Source organism: Pleurodeles waltl, chromosome 1_1 (assembly GCF_031143425.1).
Source record: "Pleurodeles waltl isolate 20211129_DDA chromosome 1_1, aPleWal1.hap1.20221129, whole genome shotgun sequence".
Classification (NCBI taxonomy): Eukaryota; Metazoa; Chordata; class Amphibia; order Caudata; family Salamandridae; genus Pleurodeles; species Pleurodeles waltl.
In genome coordinates, this window is record NC_090436.1 from 1,002,614,574 (window position 1) to 1,002,640,958 (window position 26,385).

The following is a 26,385-nucleotide window of genomic DNA, read 5'->3' on the forward strand; positions in this document are numbered from 1 at the left end:
CATCGTGGAGGTAAGAGCTTGCCTCCCACGCAAGACAGTACCCCTGTGCACCTCCTGTTTTGCAGTTGCCAAGGCTCGTGTGCAACCTTCCACAAAGTTCTTCATGCACAGCACAGCTGAGGCCCCCAGCACTCCTTCCTGCGACACACAGCTTCCTGAGTGGTTCTCAGGTGGCGTGGGATCGCTTTGTGTTTTGCTGCTTAGGCCTCCATTTGCACCTTGTTTGTCCCCGTGCTGTGGGACTCCCGTGCACGCTGCCTGGTCTTCGGAGGACTCTCTGAGTTGCTGAGAGACCCCTCTGTGTTCCCCTCCTGAGTAGAGGCCACCAGGTCCCTCCTGGTCCCAGGCAGCACCATTTTCCGCTAACCATGTGCTTTGCGTGTGCCAAGGCTGGTTAGCAGAATCCAGCAACGCAAACCAGATTGCAATCATCCATCCGGCATGGGACTTCATCTGCACCAACCAGGAATCCTCATCCATCTTCTTGGGTGCAGTACTGACTATTCTTCCTCACCAGTGGTTCTTCTTTTGCACCTTCATCCGGGTTAGCAAGGGCTCCTGTTCTCCCTGGACTCTTCAGTGCTTCTTGGACTTGGTCCCCTTCTTCCACAGGTCTTCAGGTCCAGGAATCCATCATTGGTGTCTTGCAGTCTCTTCTGGTTCTTGCATAATCTCCTATCACGTGTTCTTTTGTGTTCTAGGAAACTTACTGTGATTTACTCCTGCTTTCCTTGGTTCTGGGGTGGATTCTGTTACTTACCTTTGGTGTTTTCTTGCAGTCTCAGTGCCCCTCTACACACTACACTTGCCTAGGTGGGAAACCAACTTTTGCATTCCACTATTTTAGTATATGGTTTGTGTTCCCCCTGGGCCCATTGCTATCTATTGTGATTTTCACTATTTGCACTGTTTTTACAGCTATTACTGCATTCTAGTGTATATAACGTGTATATTACTTACCTTCTAAGGGAGTATAGCCTCTAAGGTATTTTTGGCATTTGTATCACCAAAATAAAGTACTTTTATTTTTGTAACACTGAGTATTTTCTTTCATGTATATAAGTATTGTGTGACTACAGTGGTATTGCATGAGCTTTGCATGTCTCCTAGGTAAGCTTTGGCGGCTCAGCGACAGCTACCCATAGACATTCTGGCTTCTAGACACTGACTCTATTTCACTAATAAGGGATACGACCGGGTATAAGATGTAAGTACGTTAGGTAACCACTACAAACCAGGCCAGCCTTCTACATTGGTGGCAGCGGTCGAATAAGTACTTGCAATTGCCTTATCACTCTGTCACCGGTGCTTTCCACAGGAAAGTATACTCTATACCTAAAGCTATACATACTTATACCTAATATAGGATCTAGTTTCTTACTTTTCTTTCTAAGCGACTTGGGGTTAGGTAGAGTATGTGCTTTCATTCTACTCTAACACTCAGTACTCCATGTCTACAGTTGGGCCTAGCTCTGAGGTCATGGGTACTCCCTATGAGGGCACGACCTTCAAAGAACTTAAGGGGCTTTGCTCAGAGAGGAGCTTAGATGTAGGGAAGAACCCTAGTAAGAATTTTCTTTTGAGTCTCCTTCTTCAGGATCACCATGAACAGTCTGGTAACCAGGAGAAGGAGGAGGGAGATTCTAACCCTTTAGAGTCAGGGGATCATCCTGAAGATTCAGGGGAGGGCTCGTCAAAAGATCTTCCCCCAGCAAACCATCTAGTGTAGCTGGCAGTGGGAGGGGTAGTCACTTTGGGAGGACTCCCTTCACACCTAGAGGTCAGGTTACTAGGGTTACTAGGGTTAGGGAAAGATCAACCTCTGCCCACTCTAATGTCACCTCAGTTTCTGAGGGGTCCCATAGTTCAACTCCAGGTGATGACTCCATAGATAGGGAGCCCAGGAAACTGAGACTGGAGGAGGCCAGGCTGAGGCTGCAGCTGCAACAGCTAGCCCTAGTTAGGGAGGCCTTGCCTGTGACGAGAGAGAGGCAGGGGTTGGGGTTAGTTCTCCATGGTGGCAGCAGCAGCAGTTTCAGGAATTATGGTGTTATGGAGAATACCTTTGATTCCAGAAAGTTGTTCCCCCTTACAAAGAGGGGGGTGACATCATCAAGTGGTTTGCTGCACTTGAAAGGGCAGGTGAAGTACAGAGGGTCCCTTAGGGGCAGTGGGCTGTTATTCTGTGGTTGTCCTTTTCCGGCAAGGGAAGGGATAGACATCTCCCTGTCAGAGAAGAAGATTCAGATAATTACAATATTTTGAAGACGGCACTCTGGGATGGATTTGGCTTAGCCACTGAACAATAGAGAATTGAGTTCAGAGAGACCAGAAAACAGTCTTCACAAGATTGGATAGAATTTGTGGACTGTTCTGTGAAGGCTTTAGAAGGTTGGTTACATGGCAGCAAAGTGTCTGACTTTATAATCTAATTCTGAGAGCATATTCTAAATAATTGTGTGTCTAATTTGTTGCACCAGTACTTGGTAGGCTCAGATCTGACCTATCCCCAAGAATTGGGAAAGCAGGCAGACAAATGGGTCAGAACAAGGGTGAGCAGAAAAGCTCATACAGGGGGTGACAAGGACAACAAGAAGGATGGTAAGTCACATGACAAAGGTGGGGACAAAGATAAAAAGCAAGAGTCTTCATCAGGCCCATAACAACCCTCTGGGGGTGTGTCTAAATACTCTTCAAACCAGCAGAATAAAAAGCCTTGGTGTTACCTGTGTAAGAACAAAGGCCATTGGGCAAGTGACCCCACTTGTCCCAAGAGGAATACCAAACCTCCTACTACCACAACACCCACTGCTTCCACTATTGTCCCTAATGATAGCAGTGGTGGTGGGAAAAATACTACAAACAACCAGTCCAAGGGTGTAGCAGGGCTCACTCTGGGTAATGTAGTGTGGGTTGGTTTAGTTAGGGAAACCACTGAGGCTGTTTTAGTCTCAGATGGTGGCATTGACATTACCCCCTTTGTTGCTTGTCCCTTTAACATGGATAAGTACAAACAACAGCCCCTAAAAAATGGTGTTCAGGTTGAGGCCTACAGGGACACAGGTGCCAGTGTCACTATGGTGATGGAAAAACTGGTAGCCCCTGAGCAGCACCTACTTGGCCATCAGTACCAAGTGACTGACGCCCACAATAACACTGTTGGCCACCCCATGGCTGTTGTGAATTTCAACTGAGGGGGTTTACTGGTCCAAAGAAAGTTGTGGTATCCACTGACCTACCTGTAGAATGTCTACTGGGCAATGATTTGGAGACTTCAGTTTGGGCTGAAGTGGAATTGGAGGCTCATGCAGCAGTACTCCCTGAGCCTACTGCCTGTGCAGAACCCACACCAGAGGAGCTCCAGGCTGACACAGCTGAGCTTTTGGGTGCGGGCGGCCTGTCAGGGAGGAGTTGAGCATGGCACAGCAGACCTGTTCCATCCTAGATGGTTTGAGACAGCAAGCTGTCAAACAGGGAGCAGGGGATGTCAGTGACTCTCACAGAGTGTACTGGGAAAATAATCTCCTTTATACTGAGGCAAAGGACCCAAAGCCTGCTGCTACCAGGAGACTGGTCATTCCCTTGCAGTATATGGAGTTTCTTCTGACATTAGCACAAGACATTCCCCTTGCTGGATATTTGGGGCAAAGCAAGACCTGGGACAGACTAGTCCCTCACTTTCAATGGCCTCATATGTCTGAAGACACAAAACAGTTCTGTCCCTCTTGTGTCACTTGCCAAGCCAGTGGTAAGACTGGTGGCACCCCAAAGGCCCCCTTGATCCCACTACCTGTGGTTGAGGTGCCCTTTGACAGGATAGGGGTTGACATAGTTGGCCCCCTTGACACTCCTACTGCTTCTGGCAATAGGTTTATCTTGTTGGTAGTGGACCATGCCACTAGATATCCAGACGCAATTCCTCTGAGGACCACTACAGCTCCTGCAGTGGCAAATGCCCTCCTGGGAATCTTTTTCAGGATTGGCTTCCCAAAAGTGGTGGTGTCAGACAGAGGTAGTAACTTCATGTCTGCATACCTTAAAGCAATGTGGAAAGAGTGTGGGGTAATCTACAAGTTCACCACACCTTACGATCCCCAGACAAATGGGTTGGTTGAGAGATTTAATATGATTATGGGACTATCTGAAAAGCTCAAAAGGAGATGGGATGTCCTATGGCCATGCCTCCTTTTTGCCTACAGGGAGGTATCCCAGAAGGGAGTAGGCTACAGCCTATTTGAACTCCTTTTTGGTCATATTGTTAGGGGTCTGTTAGCTCTTGTGAAAGAGGGGTGGGAGCAACCCTTGAAGCCCCCCAATCAGGGTATAGTGGATTATGTACTTGGCCTAAGATCTAGAATGGCCGCATACATGAAAAAGGCCACCAAACCCCTTCAGGCAAGCCAAGAGTTACAAAAACAATGGCATGACCAGAAGGCTGTCCTGACTGAGAACCACCCAGGACAAAAAGGTGTGGGTACTGGATCCTGTGGCACCCAGAGCACTCCATGACAAATGGAGTGGCCCACATCTGATAGTAGAGACAAAGGTTAAGGTCACTTATTTAGTGGACCTAGGCACTCCCAGAAGTCATCTAAGAGTACTTTGTGTGAACTGCCTGAAACCCTACTATGATAGGGCTGACTTAACCCTACTCATGGCCACTGTTGAGGGACAGGAAGAAGAGAGTGACCCTCTCCCTGATCTCTTCTCCAACACTACAGATGATGGCTCAGTGGAAGGAGCTGTTCTTGCAGATTGCCGTTCTGAAGAACAGAAGGAGAATTACAGGAACCTCCTAGGCCAATTTTCTGAACTTTTCTCTCTGACACCTGGTCAGACCACTACTGGAGACAGTTTACCTGTCAAAAGTAAGATTTATAGACAGCCTGGCCATGTCAGGGACTGCATTAAGTCTGAGGTTCAGAAGATGTTGGACTTAGGAGTGATTGAGCACTCAGATAGCGCCTCGGCCAAGCCAGTGGTGCTCGTACCCAAGCCTCATTCTCAGAATGGGAAAAAGGAGATGAGGTTTTGTATTGATTATAGAGGGCTCAATACAGTCACAAAGACTGATGCTCACACAGGGCAGATGAGCCTATAGATACACTGTCATCTGCCAAGTATCTCAGCACTTTTGACTTGACTGCAGGGTATTGGCAGATCAAGATATCAGAAGAGGCTAAACCAAAAACTGCTTTCTCTACCATTGGAGGGCATTATCAGTTTACTGATATGCCCTTTGGTTTGAAGAATGCATCTGCCACTTTCCAGAGGCTAGTGAACACAGTCCTCCAAGGTCTGGAAGCTTTCAGTGCAGCATATCTTGATGATATTGGTGTATTCAGCTCCACCTAGGATGACCACCTGGTCCACCTATGGAAAGTTTTAGAGGCCCTGCAAAAGGCAAGCCTCACTATCAAGGCTTTAAACTGCCAGATAGGGCAGGGGAAGGTAGTTTATCTGGGACACCTAGTTGGTGGGAACAGATTGAACCACTACAGGGGAAGATCTAGACTAATTTAGACTTGTCTCCCCCTACAACACAGACCCAGGTCAGAGTCTTTCTTGGCGTCACTGGGTACTATAGGAGGTTTATTAAGAATGATGGCTCCATTGTTGCCCCTTTTAATTACCTCACTTCTAAAAAGATGACTAAGAAGGTATTGTGGACAACGTTTGCGGAGCTTAAGCAGGCTATGTGTACTGCACCAGTCCTAAAAATCCCAAACTATTCAAAGAAGTTTACTGTCCAGACAGATGCTTCAGAGGTAGGGGTTGGGGCTGTGCTATCACAACTCAATTCAGAGGGCCAGGATCAACCTGTTGCTTTTATTAGTAGAAGGTTGACCCCTAGAGAAAAGCCTTGGTCAGTCATAGAGAGGGAGGCCTTTGCTGTGGTCTGGGCCCTGACGAAGCTGAGACCATACCTCTTTGGTACTCACTTCATAGTTCAGACAGGATACAAACCTCTCTTATGGTTAAAACAAATGGAAGGTGAAAACCCTAAATCATTGAGGTGGTACATTTCCCTACAGGGGATGGACTTTACAGTGGAACATATACCTGGGAGTAACCACTCCAATGCAGATGGGTTCTCCAGATATTCCACTCAGACAATGAAAACTCACCTGGGCAAGGTTAGTCATATTGTCCCTCATTTGGGGGGGGCGGGTTGTGTAGGAAAGTACCCTCTTTTTGGCATGTTATCCCCAATTTCTGCCTGATGTCAGTGTGTTTGAACCTTGTCACTGGGATCCTGCTAACCAGGACCCCAGTCCAGTGCTTATGCTCTCTCTCCTCTCAATTTTGTCACTGAATACTGGTAACCCAGTATTTCATCCCAAATTGGCATACTGGTTACCCCTTATAAGTCCCTAGTATACATTACTTAGGTACCCAGGGTATTGGGGTTCCACGGGATCTCTACGGGCTGCAGCATTACTTTTGCCACCCATGCCCATGCAAAGGCTTCTACAAGACTGCCATTGCAGCCTGTATGAAATGGTGCATACACCCTTTCACTGCCATTTTCACTGCACCAGGACACGTATAAGTCACCTATATGTCAGGGATTCGAACCCTGAAGGCTAGGTGCAGAGTACCTGTGTGTGAGTTCACAGCTTTCCTGTCCATAGAGCTTAACATAAGGCTAACCAACTAGCCCTATGGGTCCACACTTCTGTCCTGGGTACAGATCAACCCTTTGGAGTTCTCTCCACAGGTTCAACAGCAGGTGCACTTGTTCTTCTATCTTTCTTAGGTCCAGAGGTGTTCTGAAGAAGGTATCCAAGGGTGCCACATCTATTCCTCGCACTAGCTTGTGGGTGGGGGAGACTTCGTGACCAACAGTGAAAACGTTCCCAGGGGCAACCCTACTCACTTTGATGGGATTTCTGGGGAGGATTGACTGTAAATAATGCCAAAGTGCACTTCCCCTGCCAAAATTCAAAATGGCATAACCTTTCTTCCCCTGGGCAGAGGTCTGGGCACACCACTGAGTTATGTCTAGGGAAAGAGCCACTCTCCTGCAAAACAGTTCTGAAACAGATTGGGTTGATGCCATTCTGACTACAGTGACAATGACATGCCTAGGTGTGCGGCACATCAGCCTGTGGCAGAGGATGCCCTTTTGAAACTTATGCAGTTTCTGGGCACAACACAGGCCATCTTGTCTGGAGGAGATCACACCTTCTCCCACCTAAGGCCCTTTTCTTCCCTTTCCTAAGACCCACTTCCACCTCCTGGCAGGGGTAATCAGGCTACCAAATGACAGCTGGGGATTGACTCTGAAAAGCTACCAGTGGCTTATAGCAGAAAAATAATGACTTTCTAAAGTCACTATTTCTGAAATAGACAAAATTCAACTTTGGAATTAAATTGGACTTTTTAAAGTATGAATATGAGTGTATGAAGTATTGTTCTAGCTAGTGCTAACCTGAAGTTAGCTTTATTAAGTTTAATAAAGTAACCCAGTGCTTTCTATGGCACAGTCAGCTTTGCTCCAGTGAAAAACAGGTTTGGGGCCTTTTCTTGCTGTCAGGACACTTAAAACAAATTAAATATAGACATGAATCCTACTTTTTAAATACCATACACCCTGCCCTAAGGTCATTGGGGACAACTTTAGGGGTTGCTTATACATAATAAAAAGTAAGGTTTAGGCCTGTTAAAACATGTATTTTGCCAGATCACATTGACAACTGCCCAACTAGACTGCAGTGGCAGTCCTAGAGTCATGCATTCACTTGTCACTTTAGTGCTGGCACAATAATTGCTGCAGTCCACTAATGACATTTAGCTTACAGGCCCTGAGACGCAGAAGTACCATATACTAGGGACTTACGGGTATAAGAAATATGCCAATCAGGCCAATCAGGCAATCATTGATTAGTCAATTCTACATGTTTTAGGGGCCAGAGCAATATCTTGGACACTAGATAATAGCACTCCAGTGTCCAGAGTCCATACACCAGCAATAAAATCTTGCAGACAGGGGGGTGACGATGCAAAAGGGTATTTTCCTACTTTTTCCCACTCCTACCCTGTAGATATAATTACCCATATCTTTGACAGAAACTCAACACACAGGTTTTTTAGTGTTAGTGTCCACAAAGCTAGAGCTAATGCAAAATTTGGGAAAACAGAGATTTCATACCACTTCTGCTTTGGTAAAGCAGCATTTTCATACCATCATCATCAGGCTCTTTATGTTTACATAATTATACAAAACATTTGGCTCTACCAATTATTCATGGATATCACCTTTCCTTGTCTTGACAAATCATCTGCTACTGCCCCACTGCTATCAAAGCATCCACAAATCAAAAACTAGAAAAGGGATGTCTCACTTTGCCAAATGGACGTCCTTCTCATCTGCAAAATGTTTGCATACTTGGGGGTCTTCAATATATTCACGGACATGTGGAGATAGGTCAGCTGGTATTTCGTCATTTTCCATTTGGGCAACGCATGATGATCGTTCTATGGTGTCCTTGTCACAGCATTTTTTGAGTTCGCTGGATATCTCATCCTTCTTCTCACACATCTTGGTAGTAAGTTTCAACTGTGATAGAAGAGATCCAGGAAGATTAATATGCATTGCAGGCTATAATCAGAGGTTGACCAGCAATTGTCCATATTTGTTGCTTTATTAGTAGCACATAGGTAGCGAGAAGATTATATGCTAGAATATCATATACAGAAATATTGTCTAAAATGCATTTTGTGTCCCAGGCATTGATTAGAAAAAGGTCAACCAATTGGGTGTAGAATTCCTATTACCAACTTCAATGGGGCAATATTTTTTGTATTTAGGATGATATTATGGCACCACATAACAGAGACCTATTTATACACTTGGTAATATTTAGAAGATTCACCCAGAATAATTAATTATCTTTTACAGCTTTTATAGTGTATTTGTTCTCATCAAAGAGTATGACCGATGATCAAGAAGCAAGGCCAGGGTGTTGGTAAATTAACACATAGAAATCAGTAAACGTCCGAGATGTGAAGGACAATGAGAAGCATTATTGCTCACAGGAGAAAAAAATGGTTTAGAAAATATCCATGAGGGGTTCTATGGTCAGCGAGCAAGGCATAGTAAAGGAACTGATTTTTAATGAAACTAAAATGCAAAGGTGATGGAAATGTACAACAGAACTTCTAGAAGATTCCACCACAACCAAGGAACGTCTAAACGGGTTATGTGAAGATAGGATATTTTAGAAAAGAGTAGCTTCCAAGTAAAACCAATGGCGGTAATCTCCATGAAAAGGTAAGGCATCCAGGAAAGGAAAGTGTACCTGATGTAATTCTGAGTGTGGAGTTATGACTATTAAAAGACAAAGTAATTGGGATTAATTCAATTAACTGGATGTACTGGCAGAAATCTTGTTAAGAATGGAATCCAAGAGGAAAGGTATTTTTTATGAAGACAAGAAGTAGTACACAAGGACAGTGACAGAAAGACAAGATTGTGACTGAACAGTCCAAAGCTTGGATGAGTGGTTTAAAAGGGTTATCGCTTGCGTGCTTGCTTGAGCTGTGGTTGTTGTGCAAAGAGCATAAAAGCATAGAGTGCAAAATCAAAAAGAAAATCGTTGGCAATGTAATCTTGTTTTCTGAAAGAAAATGTAAAAGAGATTGAAAATGGGCACAAGAGCACACTTTGGATGTTAAACATCTAGAATCGGGACTTGGTAATTCCCCCCCAAAATGAAATTTGTTGTGAGTTTAGGTGCATATTACGCGTGAAATCGATTTTGTGAATTTGGGCTGCAATGGACAATTTCTAGTCCTCCCCATTTCCAGCAATCCCAGACAATTAGGTGCCCTCTAGATTAGATCAGGAGAGGGCAGGAGAGGGGTGTGTTTAGGACTTTTAGCCACACTAGTGGGTGGGCTTAGCCAGACCTAGCCTCCAAAATGCAGTTTCTGCTACTTTGGATTTTTAAGGAATGTTGCTCCTTGGGATTGATTTTTGCCACACTTTCCAGAAAGTGGTCATCCAAGAGGGTGGTGTCCTGCCTGTGATTGGACAGTTTTCCCCCTGCTTTTCCCCACAGGAGGAAGGATACATTTGGCAGATCTACACCCACACCTCAAATACCTGCTGGAAGAAGATACTGGAGAAGAAGGACTGCCCTGCTGGACCCCTGTCCTGCACCTGGAGTCCCGCAGTCACAAGGACTGCACCAGCTGCACTCTTTGGGCTTCAACAAGAAAAGAACGGTGCCTTGCTTCTGCAAACCCAGGAGTGGTCTCCCTGTGAGCTACAGGTACAATGAGCTGCCCAGAGTCCCCTGCATCAAGGCCTGCAAGAGGAGCTCAGCTGACCAGCATCCAGTGGCCATTGGAGGATTCTGACCATGTGCATTCTGGGAATTGTAGTCCCAACTCACAAGGAGAAACTCAGAGCTTATGGAACCTTGGATCAAGCTGTGGACACTTCAAGGACCCAAAAAGAACCTCTGGAAGAAGATCCAGGAGTTTAAAGATGTTTTGATCAACTGTTGTAAAAAGCTCCATAAGTTGAAGAGGTGCATTGTGGTGATTATAGTATAAGACCCCAAGAGCCAAACCAGAGCCTCTGAACCATTGGCTGGTGCTGTGGACCACTGAAGCAAGAAACACTTCTGAAAGTAAGCGTAACAGTGTTACCTCATGGGTGGCCTGAACTATGGACTTTGTCCTTGTCCAGTGTGACCTTTTTTAAACCCTTTGAACGCTAGTTGTTTCTATGCGCTAGAAAACATTCATTCTTAAAAAAAATTATATATCTCGTTCCCCTTATCCGATTTTAATGGTTTTGGTATCATTTTAAGATAAGAATATAATCAGTTTTTATAAATTCATGTTGGCTTTTCATTGTGTTTTGTGTTTGACTTATTTACCGTTTTGTGATTTTTAAATGCTTTACACACCTGTCTCCTAAGTTAAGCCTAATCGCTCATTGCCAGGCTACTAAGGGTTCAGCTGGGTTTAATTTATTGAGCCCTAACTCGACCTAAGTGGAGGTCAGTGGCCTGTCGCTGACTCTAGGTACTTACCTGTCCTTACCAATAATCCACTTTGACACTTACTGGTGGTCACCAGTATGTAGTTATTGTGAGGACCATGTTTCCATAGAAAAAGGATTCTTTGACTTGCCTATATCTTTGGCGCAGTTTGACAAATCTTCACAAAATTTCCAAAAATAAGTGTTGCAGTGATTCTTGTTATGCACAGAAAGCTTTGGGGTGATCTGTCAAGCGAGAGCTGAGAAAAAAGGGGGGGGTTGAAAAAAGGTTGTGTTTCTCATGCTAATTCCCATGGGACTTTTAGACACATCTACAGACTGAACCACTAGACGGAATTACACTAAATTTGGGAGAAAGATAGCTTTTGGTACACTGATTGATCTTTTGCTTATTTGCAGTGAATCTGTTCAGTAGTTTTTGAGATATTAAAGGGAAAATAAATTTGTATATCTCTGGCCAGAAATATTTTGCAAATATATCCTGAATAATTTGTGACAATTTGCGAATGTTCGCGAATACGCATGCAAAAAGAAGTGCTGTCATTGGCTGATCGCAACTTGACTAGAATGTTGAGACTCCCATTTTATTTCATATGACACGGTCCCCGGGGGTGAAATTCCAAATTGAAAGTGGCAAAAGAGGTCAGAGTGAAGGTACCCTGACCCCAGGGGTGTTATTTAGATGTGTTTTAGGGGTAAACAATAGGTTTGAAATAATTGTTAGTCGCCATGCGCGGCATTCATGAAAATTCACACATTTTCACAATTTTTGTGATTTATTCACAAAACATTCACCAATATAAAAAGAATTGAACAAAAAAACACAGGCTCATTTATACCCTAATTCATTCACTCATACACGCACTTAGAGACTCAGGTACCCACTTACACACCCACTCAGACACTCATGCAATCACTCACACCCACTCATAGACTGACACACCCACTTTCAGACACACTCAGATACTCATGCACCCACTCGCAGTTCCACTGACAGAGACAGGCGCTGTGGCCAGGCTGCACTGCACATGGCCAAAGACCGTGCGCTGCACAGGGTTGGGTGGTTGTAACGGTTTGGCTGCAGGGCCTGGCTGTAGGAAGGCCGTGCGCAGGGAGGTTGGAATTATGTATAGTAATTAAAATTACTTTACTTTAAAAAAAACTAGAAATTCACTGAAAAAAAACAAAGGTTCCAAACCATATAAATTCAGAAGTTACAGTTAGAGTTCTTTCAAGTAACTATAACTTGCGCCTTCGCCGTGCACAGCTAATTACTCCTCATAATATATCTATGGTCAGATAGCAAGGCACAATAAAGGAACTGATTTTTAATTAAATGAAAATGCAAAGGTGATGAAAATGTAGAACAGAACTTCTATAAGATTCCACCGCAACCAAGGAACTTCTAAAAGGGTTATCTGAAGACAGGGGGCATATTTAAGAGCCCCTGGCACCATTCTAATGCCACATTAGCATAATTTTTTTATGCTAGTGTGGCGTTAGGAGGCAAAAAACGCTGCACCATATTTACAAAGTGGCACAATGCATGCATTGAGCCACTTTGTAACCCTTTGCGCTACATTATGGCTGAGCCAGGCATAATGTATGCAAAGGGGGCATTCCCTCATTAAGGGGGTCTGAAAAAATGGTGCAAGGAAATCTAACAGATTTCCTTGCGTCATTTGTTTCAGCACTTTTAATGCCTGCTCAGAGCAGGTGTTAAAAGGGGGCATGCCATTGAATATAATGGGCCCTATGTACTCTGTAGGAGGAGCGCCAACATTTTGGGGCTCCTCCTGCAAAGTACATCAGTAGCAATAGCTATTGCCCCCTACCCTGCGCCAGTGTGCGCCCTATTTTAAGTGCAGCGCACACATGGTGGTGGTAGGGGGGCACTAAAGAGTGCAAGAAAAGTAGTGCTGCACTGTGTGCAGCACCAATTTTCTCAAATATGCCCCAGGACATTTTAGAGAAGAGTAGCCTCCCAGTGAAACCTATGGTAGTGGTCCCTATGAAAAGGTAAGGCATCCAAGAAAAAAGTGTACCTGATGTCATTCTGACATATTATATCATTGATGAGATCTTGTATGGCATCTTTGATATTATCACTGCAACATTTCCAATAAAATTATTGATAAGAAAACTGTGCATGGCAAGGGCGCGAGTTATAGGTATCTTAGGGGGAGACTTGGAGTTACTTGAAAGAACTATAACTATAACTGATGAATTTCTATGGTTTTGTGCGAGTAAATTCAGAACCCAACTATAAAGTCCCTGTAATGGCTGTTTTAATTCTATTTCCTAACTATAACATCCCTGTAACTTTTGTTTTTTTCAGTGAATTTCTATTTTTTTTATTGTAAAGTAATTTTCATTACTATAGGTTAATCCAACCACCCACACGTACGGTCTCTGGCCGTGCACGGTGAGGGTTGGCCCCCTATAACCACCCAACCCTGCGCCATGCACAGCCTTCAGCCATGCACAGCAGGGTTGGCAGCAGGGCCTGGCCTGCAGCCAGTCCCTGCGACAAACTCTCCCTAACCACCTAAACTCACTCTGCACACGGGCTTTGGCTGTGCAGCAGGTGTTGGCAGCAGGGTCTGTCTCTGTGGGTTTAAGAAAAGTGTGTATCTGGGTGTGAGACTGGCTATGAAAATGTTTGTCTCAGTTTGAGGTTGGGTGTGAGAGTGTCTGATTGCACTCCAATAGATGAAAGATCCATTTACCTCCACAAAAGATTTCAGATGTTTTTTTAATATAGAATCACAGAGTAAACACACTTGTTTTACCTTTGCCAAGCCCAGGAGCTATGATCATTTGTCCTTTCCAGAAGTAGAGCTTTAACTAGGCAACTCCAACATTTATATTTGTAAGTTCTTTTTTTTTGGAAGTTCAATTTTTGCAAAATGAGCACCATTGCCAGAATAGCCCTCTTTTTTTTGCTGGGTGGGGGCTCATGCTGCCACCATCTCCCGGGCGCTCTTGGGCTCAGGGACTCCAACTCCTGGGCCCAGCCTTTTAATATTCCTTTTTTTAGGAGGGGGGCATGTGGGCAGGGAAACAGAGGAAGCCTCCGCTTCCAGCAAGCAAGAGCTGTTTGACAGCTCTCCCTTGCTGCGTGCAGATTGTTTGCTATGACTTGGCAGGAACTGTCAAAGTTCCCACCAAGTGACAGCAAACAGCTATGTCCTGGGAGTGTCCACCCTGGGACATAGCAGGACCTGGCCCTGGGAGATGGTGATCCCCAGGGCCATTAATAGTTCCTTGAGCGAGGCTGCAAGTCACCCTTCCAACATGTATATAGCCCCAAGGATGTGGTGGTACCTGGGGTAGGGGGTCTGTGACGGACCCCCTACATTCTTTAAATTTAGCCCCAGGAAGGTGGCGGTCCCTGGGGCGCAGTCCCCTACCCCATAATTTGAGTAAATTGCTCAGGGGACTTGGGACTGTGGGGTGTCCATAAGACCCCCCGAGTACTATAAATACATTTTGCCCCACGGAGGTGATGGTCCCCAGGGTGTGGGGGCCATGCGAGCCTCCACATAATATGAAAAAAAGGACATGGGGAGGTGGAGGTCTCCGGTTCAGAAATTATTTTGAACATGCCCATGGAACCTAGCACACTCGGGGCTTCAATCTAACAAGCACAGGAGACAGAGCTCTTTTTTTTAATCTCAAATTCACAAGGTCGTCACAAATTCACGCTAAAAATGTTTGTTTTGAAGAGCATTTTTACCCAGGCGGGGTCCTCTGGGACCAGAGCTAAGGGGTCAGGGTGTCCCTATTCTTGCACCTTTTCTCTTTTTTTCACTTTTTGTTAGGGTCCGACTGAAGCCAAGTCCCAAGATGGTTGCCAACACTTCCTGGTTGAAGTGGTGGCTGCCAGTCAGAGCTCTGCATGTCTCTGCACAAGCTTGTCATTATTTGTGAAGTCTTCACAGCCAGAGATATACAGATTTGGATTTACTTCAATTTCTCAATAACTACTGAATGGATTTACACCAAATTGTGGTGTAATTCCATCCAGCGATTCAGGCTGTAGTCGTGTTCAAAACCCCTATGGGAATTAACATGGGAAACACATGTTTTTGAACCCTCCTCCCCTGTTTTCTCTGCCTTCGCTTGGCGAATCACCCCACAACTTTTGGTGCACAACAAGAATCCCAACACACTTTTTAAAAAAAAATTCTTGAAGATTTGTCAAAGATATAGGGAAATCAAAAAATACTTTTTCTATGGAAACATGGTCCTAACTAGTGATGCCAGTGGGAAATATATCTATATACATGTGTGTGCCCAGGTCCCTCATGTATATTATCATTACAAAATGGCTACTACTGGCATTAAACACTGTGTGTAGCAGTGATGATGTACTTAGTGTAGGTATCATCCTCTCACCTTCATCAGCTCACAATAAAAAAGTATTGATTTGTTAAGATGAGTGTAGAAAGAAAGGGAACAGTAAGCATTTTAGAACATGTTTTCAGAATTTAGATGTTATGAGAAGTCCTACTTACCCTCTCGATCATGCATCCCATCACATCTCCGCCACAGCAGGTTTTGGACTGGTGTGCAATACCTAGCACAATGTTGTGTACATTTTTAAATGAAGCCGCAGGAAATGTTTGGCATGTTTCAATTAGTTTTCTGGAAAAAATGTTTACAGAAATGCACTTGCATCATTTTTTTAATTTTCTACCATTTTGAAACAATTTTCCAAGCAGTAAATGGGTGTTTGAAAACATTTACAAAAATCTACACTTATTAATCAGCTTTCCTATTAAATAAATGTAGAAGAGAAAATGGTGCCGCTTGTCTGCAAAGTTGGAACCACCACATTATGAACTAACTATGTGAAACCCAGTGCTGGAAACTGATGCAAAAAAACTGCAGGCATTATCCCCCTTGGTGGTATAGTGCTTGTAGTGTCTTGCATGATTTAGAATTGAACCTTTCTGGTTCCCAGTGACTCCGTATCAGTGTGACCCAGCCACTAAACTAGAATGTACTGAAAGCTTAGTTGAGAATGTCTGAGTTCACAAGTACAAGCGTGGAGTAAATACTCATTTTTTACAGCTCCATTGTGGTATAGTCATTGGTGGGTACCTAGGCTGGGGAAGACCCTGCAGTGTTTTCTTGCGATATGTACTAAGTTTTAGTTTTCAGAGGAAGTGTCTTAAAAAATGACAATTTCTCTTATTGCAGAGGTTCTTTGGGGGCTTTTCCATTAATTCATTTGTGGATGTAACAGAAGATTTGAAAGATAACCAAGGAATTTAAGGGGAGTCAGTGTCAGAAATGGATGCAGAGTAATCTTCTGAATAACACTATTTTTAATTTAGATTCAATCTTTACAGTTCCTTGGTCTATTTCATTTCCTTGCCTAGTTGTCCAGTTAAGTGCATCTATCTTTGAGCCAGAATATAGACAGCATCAAATTCAAATTTCAAGTAAAATAATCGAATTGAAAAGTAAACATGCAAATCTTACGTGGCCTTCAACGCTCTCTCTCCAAATTTATCAAGAATATAGCAGTTGTGTTTTTGGACAGCACTCACAAATTTCAGCTGTGTCACATGGGCTGGCATCTAAAATACAGGATAAAGAGGCAAGGAATGAAACATACTTAGTTATAGTTTTGTGTCAGTAAACCAAAGACCTATGCCAATAGATAAGCTTTTTTTGTATGTGTAATAATCCTAGGTTGCATTTGTAGGAAATTGTGTTACCGGTTTAGGGGGTGAGACCCTATTCGAGTGGCTACCACAATTCTTGCCAGGGTGAAACACAACCAAACCCCAAATTAATTGCATTCAATCTTCTAGTAGTTTGACACGAAAGCATTTAGGCTTAACTTAGAGGCAATATGTAAAGTATTTATGCAGCACATAAACGCGTTTATGCGTTGCCGCCTTTATCAACCTGTGTATCGCCATTTTGGCGATCCTTATATATCACATGATCTCGTGAGAGATCGCTTGTACTGAACCAACTAACAAGTACATTTCTACATCCCTGCCGAATTCTTTAAAAAAATACAAATAATCATATCATATATCAGCATTCTACTTCCTTAACATACCATAAGCATTATATATATTTCTCCCATAATCATTTTAGCTTGTCGCTCATCTCAATCCGACATGCTGCTTCAAATAAACACCCACCTTGAAACATAACGATGTCAGTAGGCCCTCAATATATCTCCCAAACGGGTTCTCTTCACCTAGTGAGCCGCCCTACTGGCAATCATTACGTAATATGCAATCACATGGGAGTTTGCTAGGGGCAAAACACACATAAATTATATTTCTGCATAATTCCCCAATTATCATATCGCGGATCACCTAAATATTTACGGAGGTCCACCATAATGAATTTAATAGATACCAATGTTAAATATTACAAAAGGGATTCACACTAGTCTCCAATATATCTCTATCAAACATACTTATTCAATCCTCTAATTTATACACAACAATGTAAAATGAATGTAAGATTAACACCCCACATGAAAACTGCTTTCCCGGTGTATAAATCTGATCAAACTACATCTTAAACATTATGGGGGTCACGAATGACGGAAGCACCGGCAACAGGCTGGCGGTGCTTCACATCCCATTGCGACCGCGGCGGTAAAGCCGCAGTCGGCCCGCCGGGCCGGCGGTTTCCCGACGTTTTTGCCCCGGCTGGGAGAATCCGCCAGGGCAGCGCTGCCCTGGGGATTCGGAGCCGGCTCCTGTGTTGCAGGCCCCATTCCCGCCAGCCCAGCGGGAATTTTGGAATGGGGGCGGTGGTATTTTGGCCGCATGGTGGCCAAATGGCGGTTCCCGCCTGGCGGGCGGCGACCGCCGCCCGCCAGAGTTGGAATGACCGCCTATATCATGAGTCACCATATTTGGAAATTCAGTTAAAAAATATACATATATATACATTCAAATGATTATTATACAAATTGATATACACAAAAGGGGGGAAAAACCTGTCTGACCCTTGCCGATATGATAACAAAATATTGTTCATGGCCCTATAAATTCTTTCTAATGATGATTATTTAGTTCTATTCCCTTGACAATTTGTGCTTTCAATACAGATGAATAGACAATTCTTCACTACTATTCAGTCCCTTAGGTTCCATGGTGCCTAACAATATTATGTATCTGGATTCTAGCTGTCGGAGTTTCTTTTCCCTATCACCACCTCTGATATCCTTTGCTATACCATCAATAACATTATACCTTAACTCTCCTGTTTTGCCCTCATGTACTTCATGTATGTGTAGTGCCACAGGTTAAGTGTCATCTCTGTTTTGGATGGCCCTCAAATGCTGTAGAATCCGTTTATGTGCCTGCAGCTTAGTGCTGCCTACATAAATCTTAGGGCAGCTACATATCAGGATATATATTACAAATTCACTTTTGCAAGTGTATCTTCCCTTTATCCTGTGCACAATGTTTCCATTCTGCATTACTGTTGTAATATTCTGACCGTTCTTACAGGCTTCACATCTAGAGCATTTAACAAAAAACCATCTTGTGTATCAAGCCAGTTACTGCTGGCTATCTCCTGCCTCACATCGATCTACCTGCATCAGTCTATCTTTCATGGATTTACCCCTTCTATAGGTTATCTGTGGTTTGTTTGACATATCATCACCTAAAACTGGATCGCTCCTAAGCATGTGCCAGTGTTTCTTCAATATGTTCCTCACCTGTCCATGCGCTGTGTTATACGTGATGATAAACCTCAGTTTACCTGCTTTTTTATCTGTTTTTATGCTCCGCCATTAACCTTGTCACTTAAATCAGAGAATAAAAGGGTGTCTCTTGCCCGAGTGTTGGCTTTTCTACCTGCCCTTGCTAATGTGCTGTCAGAATGGCCCCTCTTCTGTAATCTGTTTATCATTTCCCCCTGGATTACTTCAAAATATAGATATAGAAATAAATATAAATATAGATAGATAGATATATATAAACACCTGTGAACAAGGTCTGGTGAGACCGAAACGCGTCAGGGGATTCCTGTTTGTTTGTTTATGATCTCACTAATGTATTAAAAGTTAAGGTATTTTTGGCACAACGACAGAGTGCGGTTTTCTCTTGCTAAAACAGAAAGAGAATCTTGTTTTTTGAAGATATATATATATATATATATATATACATATATATATATATATATATAATATATATAATATTCACTTAAACAAATAAAGGTTACAGGGACGTTATAGTAAGTTCTGAACTTACATAAAACCATAGAAATTCAGCAGTTATAGTTGGAGTTATTTCAAGTAAATATAACTCGCGGCCTAAGGTAGCTATGGTTACGCCTCCGCCATGCGCAGTTTTTTCTTCAATAATTTGTCTTCTAATGCTTCATTGATATTTTTTATTTACATTATAAAAGTTGTCATGAGTGCTGTAATATCTGGGGTAATCAGCAGTGCATGGCGAAGGCATGAGTTATATTTACCTTCGGCTACAAGTTATAGTTACTTGAAATAACTCTACTTATAACTCCTGAATTTCTATGGTTCAGTGCGAGTAAATTCAGAACTGAGCTATAAAGTCCATGTAACCTTCTGTTCTTAAGTGAATTTCCATGTTTTTTTACATTCTATTCCGTAACTATAACATCAGTGTAACCTTTGTTTTTTCAGTGAATTTCTATGTTTTTTAAAAACTAAAGTAATTTTCATTTCTATAGGTTAATCCAACCACTGCCATGCCATGCACGGCCAAAGGCCAGGCTCTGCAGCCAACACCTTATTACCACCCAACCCTGCACCATGAACAGCCTTCTTTCACCCTGATAATAATTGTGGTTGTTGCTCGAATAGGGCTTCCCCCCCCAACCAGTATTTATGCATTATACAAACAGTAATAAAGTAAAGACATGGCACAAGGAAAATCCCACACCAATTCAGAAAAATAGAGTAAAGTGTAAGGCATTTTTTGACACCGAAACAACAAACATTCAATCAGTAGAACCAGGGATCTGCAATTCTAAAAGTTAAGGTAAAAATAGTGCTTTGCACGTAAAGCGCCAGCAGTGGTTATCTGGTCACACCATACTGGGCTAAAGTCACAAATTCAGACTGAATGCAATATACCATGGGCCAGATACAGGGACCAAGTTAGTTCCACTGAGAAATGTACCTTAGGTGCTGGTTGAGGAGCTCTGTGTCACAGAACGGAGGTCCCCAGGAGCAATACAATGCTTGCTTTGAGGCTGCGTCATGCAGTGGCAGATTTGATGAGCTGCGAGGGCTGCCATGCTGGCTTGCGTTGAGGCTCCATCACACTGCATCAGTTCTCATGAGGAGCTGCGAGGTCCTCATTGAGGATCCATCGAGCTGCGCCAGTTCCGAAGAGCTGTGAGGGCTGCAATGCAGGCCTGCGTTGGGTTTGGGTCATGTTGTGTCCAATCCGGTGGAGACCACAGTCACGTTGGCAGAGCATCTTTAGCCCCACTTCCAAGGGTCCAGGACAGGAAGGGCACTACTTGTGGGGTTTAGACTCACAGCAGGCAGAGTCTAGTTGCAGAGGTCAAGATGGCTGGAGCCTTTTCTGTCCCAGAGGCTCTGATCAGGAGGCCAGTGTTGGAGGTTGGCCCTCCATGCAGTTTGCAAAACTAGGCATACTGTGCAGCGGGCCCAGACAACGCACTTTGGCTTCCAGAGGTAAAAACTAGATCCCCTAATGCTCTAATTTTTTAGGTAGGTTGATCGAACAGTTAGGCTAATCTTGGAGAAGTGCAAAGCATTTGTTGTACTCACAGTATCAATCATGCAACTCACACAATCGAAGGAATAACTGGAGACAAATTTATAAAAATACTTCAGATTTTTATATACGTTTTAAGACCAAGATTATCAAAATTGGTTTAGTACTTTTGAAGATATGAATTTTTGAAGTTTTAATGAATGCAGTCTTTCTGTGCATATTCACATACCATAGAAATCAATAGGAAGACACCTTAAAAAATTCATATAAAATCACACAGTTGCTTTACCAAGTTCCGCCTTTGCAGGTTGGTCAAGGTCGGTGGGCACACTGTGCCAGCTGCAGAAGTTCGGGCGACTCACTGTTCCAGCGGGAACAAAGACAAAATGTCTCTTGGAGCTGGCGCAGGGCCACTGAGGTGGACCACTTGGAAAAAGCCTGCTCTGGTCAAGTTAAAGGTGGTTTCTTGGGGTCCAATTGGAGTGTCAAGGTTGCAAGGGGTGAGGGGCCCTTGGGCACAGCTGTTTCTTTGTTGCAGGATACAGGGCGGCCGGGTGCAGAGCAAATCGGTGAGCCTGAGGCTGTGCGCAAAGATGCCCTCTGGATCTGGAGGAAGGTCTTTTTGAAGGTCGCTTACAGGACAATGTGGACACTCAGGTGGGAGGTCCAGGGTGTTCCTGAAGTCCTTCAACTGGGCTTCCTTCTGGCTGTTTTTCAGCTCTGGGCAAGCTGGTTTTCCTGGTGTCCGATGTCAGCTGACCAGTGCCCAGGGTATTGGCACGATCCGGCCACTGGAAAAAGCAGTGCCACCAAGCTTTGCAAACTTGTGAGGTTTATCGACCTGGTTGTTGGTGTGTTGTTGGGTCTGGCTGCAACTTCCGGTTCAGGAGTTATTGGCCGGTCAGTGAAGTGACCCTCATTGGGTTGTTGGTTCTTGGATTGTTACAGAGTGGTACCTCCACTCTGGAGGGAGTTCTTGGGTGATTGGTGAAGTCTGGAGGTCCTCTGGGTTTCTTGAGGTCAGTCCAGTGTCCAGCTTCTCTACAGCAGTGATTGAAGGGTCCTGGCTGCAGCAGGCAGAGTTTGGCGCCTTTTCTTGATGCAGCAGGCCCACAGTTCGCGTGCCTTGGATCTTCTTTGTGCTGGTCTTCTTTGTGTCCTTCAAATCTTATTTCTTGATCCATGGATGACCACTAAATATTGAATTTAGTGGGTGTTTTAGGGGGGACCTGGTAGTGTCCAATGGGACACTTACCTTTGGGTGGCTACACCCACTATAGTGACCACTTCCTTTGGGAAGAGTCACTTCCCTATACCTAATTGGCTATTTTCCTTCCATCTAAGATGGAGGAAAATGAAATGGAGTGTCCACCTCGCAGGCAACACATTAGGCGTGGTAAGCCCTTTGAAGCTCACCTTCAGGGCAGTACACATTCATGAGGGAGGAGGTGTTAGCTCCTCCACCCAGGAAGAGCATTGTTTTACAAACCAGAGGGATGGGGCTCTTCCCCAAGGTTTGTTTATTGGCTGTCTGGAGGTGGCAGGCTGGACAGAACCAGTCAGCAACCATGCCAGGTTACTTAGCTTTTGCAGGGGACACATCTAAGATGACCCCCGGGGTACACTTAGGGATAAATCCAATACTGGTACCAGTTTGGATTTATTATTCTGAGTTGTGTGATACCAAAAAACCCAGGGTTCAGAGTGGCCATCATGTAGCTGGGAAACACGCGTTTACCAGTGTCCAGCACATGTATTAAAATGGCTGCTCTTTTCACTCACTATGTCCCAGGTTCGGCTAGGACACAATGGGGGCATATTGCTCATGCAGCTATGCTCCCCACATATAATATGGAGCGCTCTGCCTTAGAGCTTCCACAGGTCCAGAAGTGTCCTGACCATTTGGCTCTGAGGGTCCACTATCCATTTTTGGTGCCCACTTTGGAGTGGGAGAAGCTGCTATAGTCCTTCCTCTACAGAGGTATCTGAAATTTCCTGCCTCCCTGTCATGGCTTGTCAAGGGGCCCAAAAGACTAGTGTGAAACCCTTTGTGAGTGTGCTGAGACAGAGACTTTGTGATGTGCAAGTGTGGTGGGTGACAGTTCCGTCCCTATCAATTCAGAGATCGCCCATCCTGCCAACACTTATTACCCCTTTGTCTCACTGTCTCGGTCTAATGCTCAAAAGACCAACTGCCACTCATACCTAGTCATGTAAGCTAGGATAATGGTTGCAGTCACCAAATTGTTTGGGCAAGAAAATTCCTACTTTCTATAAGTGGCATATGCCGAATTGTGACGTAAAATTTAACTTTAATATTAAAGAGGTTTTTAAATTACAAATCTGTAGAGACCAAACAACATTCCTACCTGCTCCTAATTGAAAGTTACCACTTATTAAATGCCATAAGGTAATTGTTAGACCTGATAGCCTTAGGGTGGTCACCTCTAACTTTTTGCCTGCTTCCTTCCACTTTTTAGATACTGTTTTTGCTGGTTTTAAGACTCAGAGCACTCTACTACTGCTAACCAGTGCTAAATCACATATGCTCTCTCCCTCTTAACATGATAACATTGGACCATACCCAATTGGATTATTTATTTTACTCATAAGTCCCAAGTAAAGTGCACTATATGTGCCCAGGGCCTGTAAATTAAATGCTACTAGTGGGCCTGTAGCACTGATTGTGCACCCACTTCAGTAGCTCCTTAACCTTCCTTGTCTCAGGCCTGCCATTGCAAGGCCTGTGGGTGCAGTTTCACTGCCAATTCAACTTGGCATTTAAAGTACTTGCCAGGCCTAAAACTCCCCTTTTTATACTTATAAGTCACCCCTAAGGTGTACCCTAGGTAATCCATAGGGCAGGGTGCTGTGTAGGCAAAAGGCAGGACATGTACCTGTGTAGTTTACATGTCCTGTCAGTGTAAACCCGATAAATTCATTTTTACACTGCTGTGGGGCCTGCTCCCTTCATAGGCTACCATTGGGGCAACCCTCATATACTGTTTGAGTGGTAGCTGCTGATCTGAAAGGAGTAGGAAGGTCATCTTTGGTATGGCCAGAATGGTAATACAGAATCCTGCTGACTGGTGAAGTTGGATCTATTATTACTATTTTAGAAATGCCACGTTTAGAAAGTGGGCATTTCTCTGCACTTAAATCCTTCTGTGCCTTACAATCCACGTCTGGCTGGGTTTATTTGACAGCTCCCTTGTGCATTCACTTGGACACACCCCAAACACAGGATACTCACCCTCACTTGCATACATCTGCATTTTGAATGGGTCTTCCTGGGCTGGAAGGCTGGAGGGCTTGACACTTACATGTCAAAGGACAGTAGCCTACCCTCACACAAAGGACTGCCAGACCCCCTACTGGGACCCTGGCAGACAGGATTGAACTGAAAGGGGACCTTGTGAACTTCTAAGCCACTTATTGAAGTCTTCCTCACTTCAGAGGCACATTTGGGTATTTAAACAGGGACTCTGCTCCTACCAACTCAGACACTTCCTGAAGAAGGGAACCTGAACCAGAACCTGCAACCTGCCAAGAAGAACTGCCTGGCTGCCCAAAGGACTCACCTGTTTGCTTTCTGTGAAGGACTGCTGCCTTGCTGTTGCCCTGCTGCCTTGCTGCACTCTGGCTGTGGTGTGAAGTGCTCTCCAAGGGCTTAGATAGAGCTTGCCTCCTGTTCCCTGAAGTCTCAGGACCAAAAACGCTTCATCTCTACAAGAAGGACTCCTTGTGCGGCAAAACTCAATGCACAGCCTGCCAGAAACGACGCACAGCCTGAATCGTGGTGAAAAATTCACTGCACGTCGAACCGGAATGACGCAGCCTGACTTTGCAACAAGAAGATCGCCGCTACACCAGCGTAGCGACCGGAAATTAGATGCCCAGGCCACTAGATTGACGCATAGCCGAGCCGTAATGAACAGCCCGACTTCCAGAGAGGAATCAACGCAATGCCTACAGTCCGGTAGAAATTTCTATGCAGCGCCCAACTGATCAATGCAGCTCCTATGACTTTGTTCTGTCAGTGCCGGAAATCCACACATCGTCCCCATGGCATCCGAAAACCCCGCAACCCAAAGAGGATCCATGACCGAGCGCCGGAAATCGATGCACAGCCATTTCTGTGGGAAAACGAAACAACTCGTCGCCGTTTTGCACGCATCTCCTCCTCTGCGGTTCTTTGCTGAGATTTTGAACGCAAACCAGGTACTTTGTGCTTGAAAGAGGAATTTATTTATTTTAAAACAGTAAAGACACTTTATATCACTTTTACAGTGATACTTCAACATATACTTTTTGCATCTTAATCGTCTTGACCTGCATTTTATCAGATAAATATTATATATTTTTCTAAACACTGTGTGGTGTTTTTTTATGGTGGTATACTGTGTTATGCATGATTTATTGCACAAATACTTTGCACAATCCCTTCTAAGTTAAGCCTGACTGCTCAGTGCTAAGCTACCAGAAGGTGGGCACAGGATAATTTGGATTGTGTGTGACTTACCCTGACTAGAGTGAGGGTCCTTTCCTGGACAGGGGGTAACCTGACTGCCAACCAAAGGCCCCCATTTCCAGCAGTAATCCAATGGGAGAAGTAGGCCTTGCAGTAGGGAAAAACTAATTTAACAGTCTTTCACTACCAGGACAGGTAAAAGTTTCAAGAACATGTCCAATCTTTTAAATACACTGCTCTGCATCCTGCCCCTTGTGATGTTTAAGGCCTACCTTAGGGGAGACTTGGATGTATTACAAAGGAAGGTTTAGGCCTTTAAAAAGATTTATTTTGCCAGGTCAAAATGGCCATTTTAAAACTGCACACACAGGTGGCAGGACTGAGACATGTTGGCACAATCAGTACTGCAGGCCCCATCAGAGCATTTAATTTACATGCCCTGGGCATAGGTTGCATTATTTTACTTACAAGTAAATTAAAGATGCCAATGTGGTGGAAGTCAATGTTACCATGTTCAAACGAAAGAGCACAAGCACTTTAGGACCAGTTAACAGTGGTAAAGTGTGCAGAGTCCTAAGGTCAGCAAAAACGAAGGCAGCAAAAACAGGCCGATTGAAGGCAAAGGTTGGGGTAAAACCACACCAAGGTTGTCAGGTTCAACAGCATTAGAGGTAGTTAACACAAATATGTTGTTCAATGGGTCAATGGTGCTTGTTAATAGTGGGTGGCTGGGTGGATACATGCAGTAAGTCCACTAGGTATCTGCAAGGAAAGGGGATTTAGAAAAGGCTAATTAAGGGTTAAACACATATATAACATTTTTTTCAACTCTGTGTAGACTATGCTCTGCAGACAGAACAATTTCTTTCCAAATGCCTGAGGACTCCATTATATGATGAAGAGTTGTGCTACAGAATTCCAATCGTGGACCAAATCAAATGCTGCAATTCAAAGCAAAAGACCATGCTCCACTGTTTTCAACTGCACATATGAGTAATGGCAAGGTGAAACAAAAACTGTTCTGTATGCTATCCCTAAAATATGTTCCATCCTGTAAGTCTGGTTTTAACCAGACCCAGTCAACAATTCTGATATATGGACAACACCACATATTAGAGGTGAATTAGCACCAATAAAACAGCCTGATTTAGAGTTTGTTAGATGTG

The 26,385-nt window shown here is 44.0% G+C and overlaps 1 protein-coding gene across 1 annotated transcript in view; it reads right to left on the bottom strand.

The window, feature by feature from the left end:
* The window catches only part of LOC138291252 (serum albumin-like), a 153,631-nt gene that overhangs the window by 72,362 nt on the left and 54,884 nt on the right, over window positions 1-26,385 (bottom strand). Inside the window, exons 6-8 of the mRNA XM_069230305.1 lie at window positions 16,514-16,611; window positions 15,541-15,670; window positions 8,349-8,563 (exon numbers count right to left, since the gene is read on the bottom strand). Coding sequence (XP_069086406.1) covers window positions 8,349-8,563; window positions 15,541-15,670; window positions 16,514-16,611 — 443 coding nt within the window. The remainder of the gene's footprint in view (window positions 1-8,348; window positions 8,564-15,540; window positions 15,671-16,513; window positions 16,612-26,385) is intronic.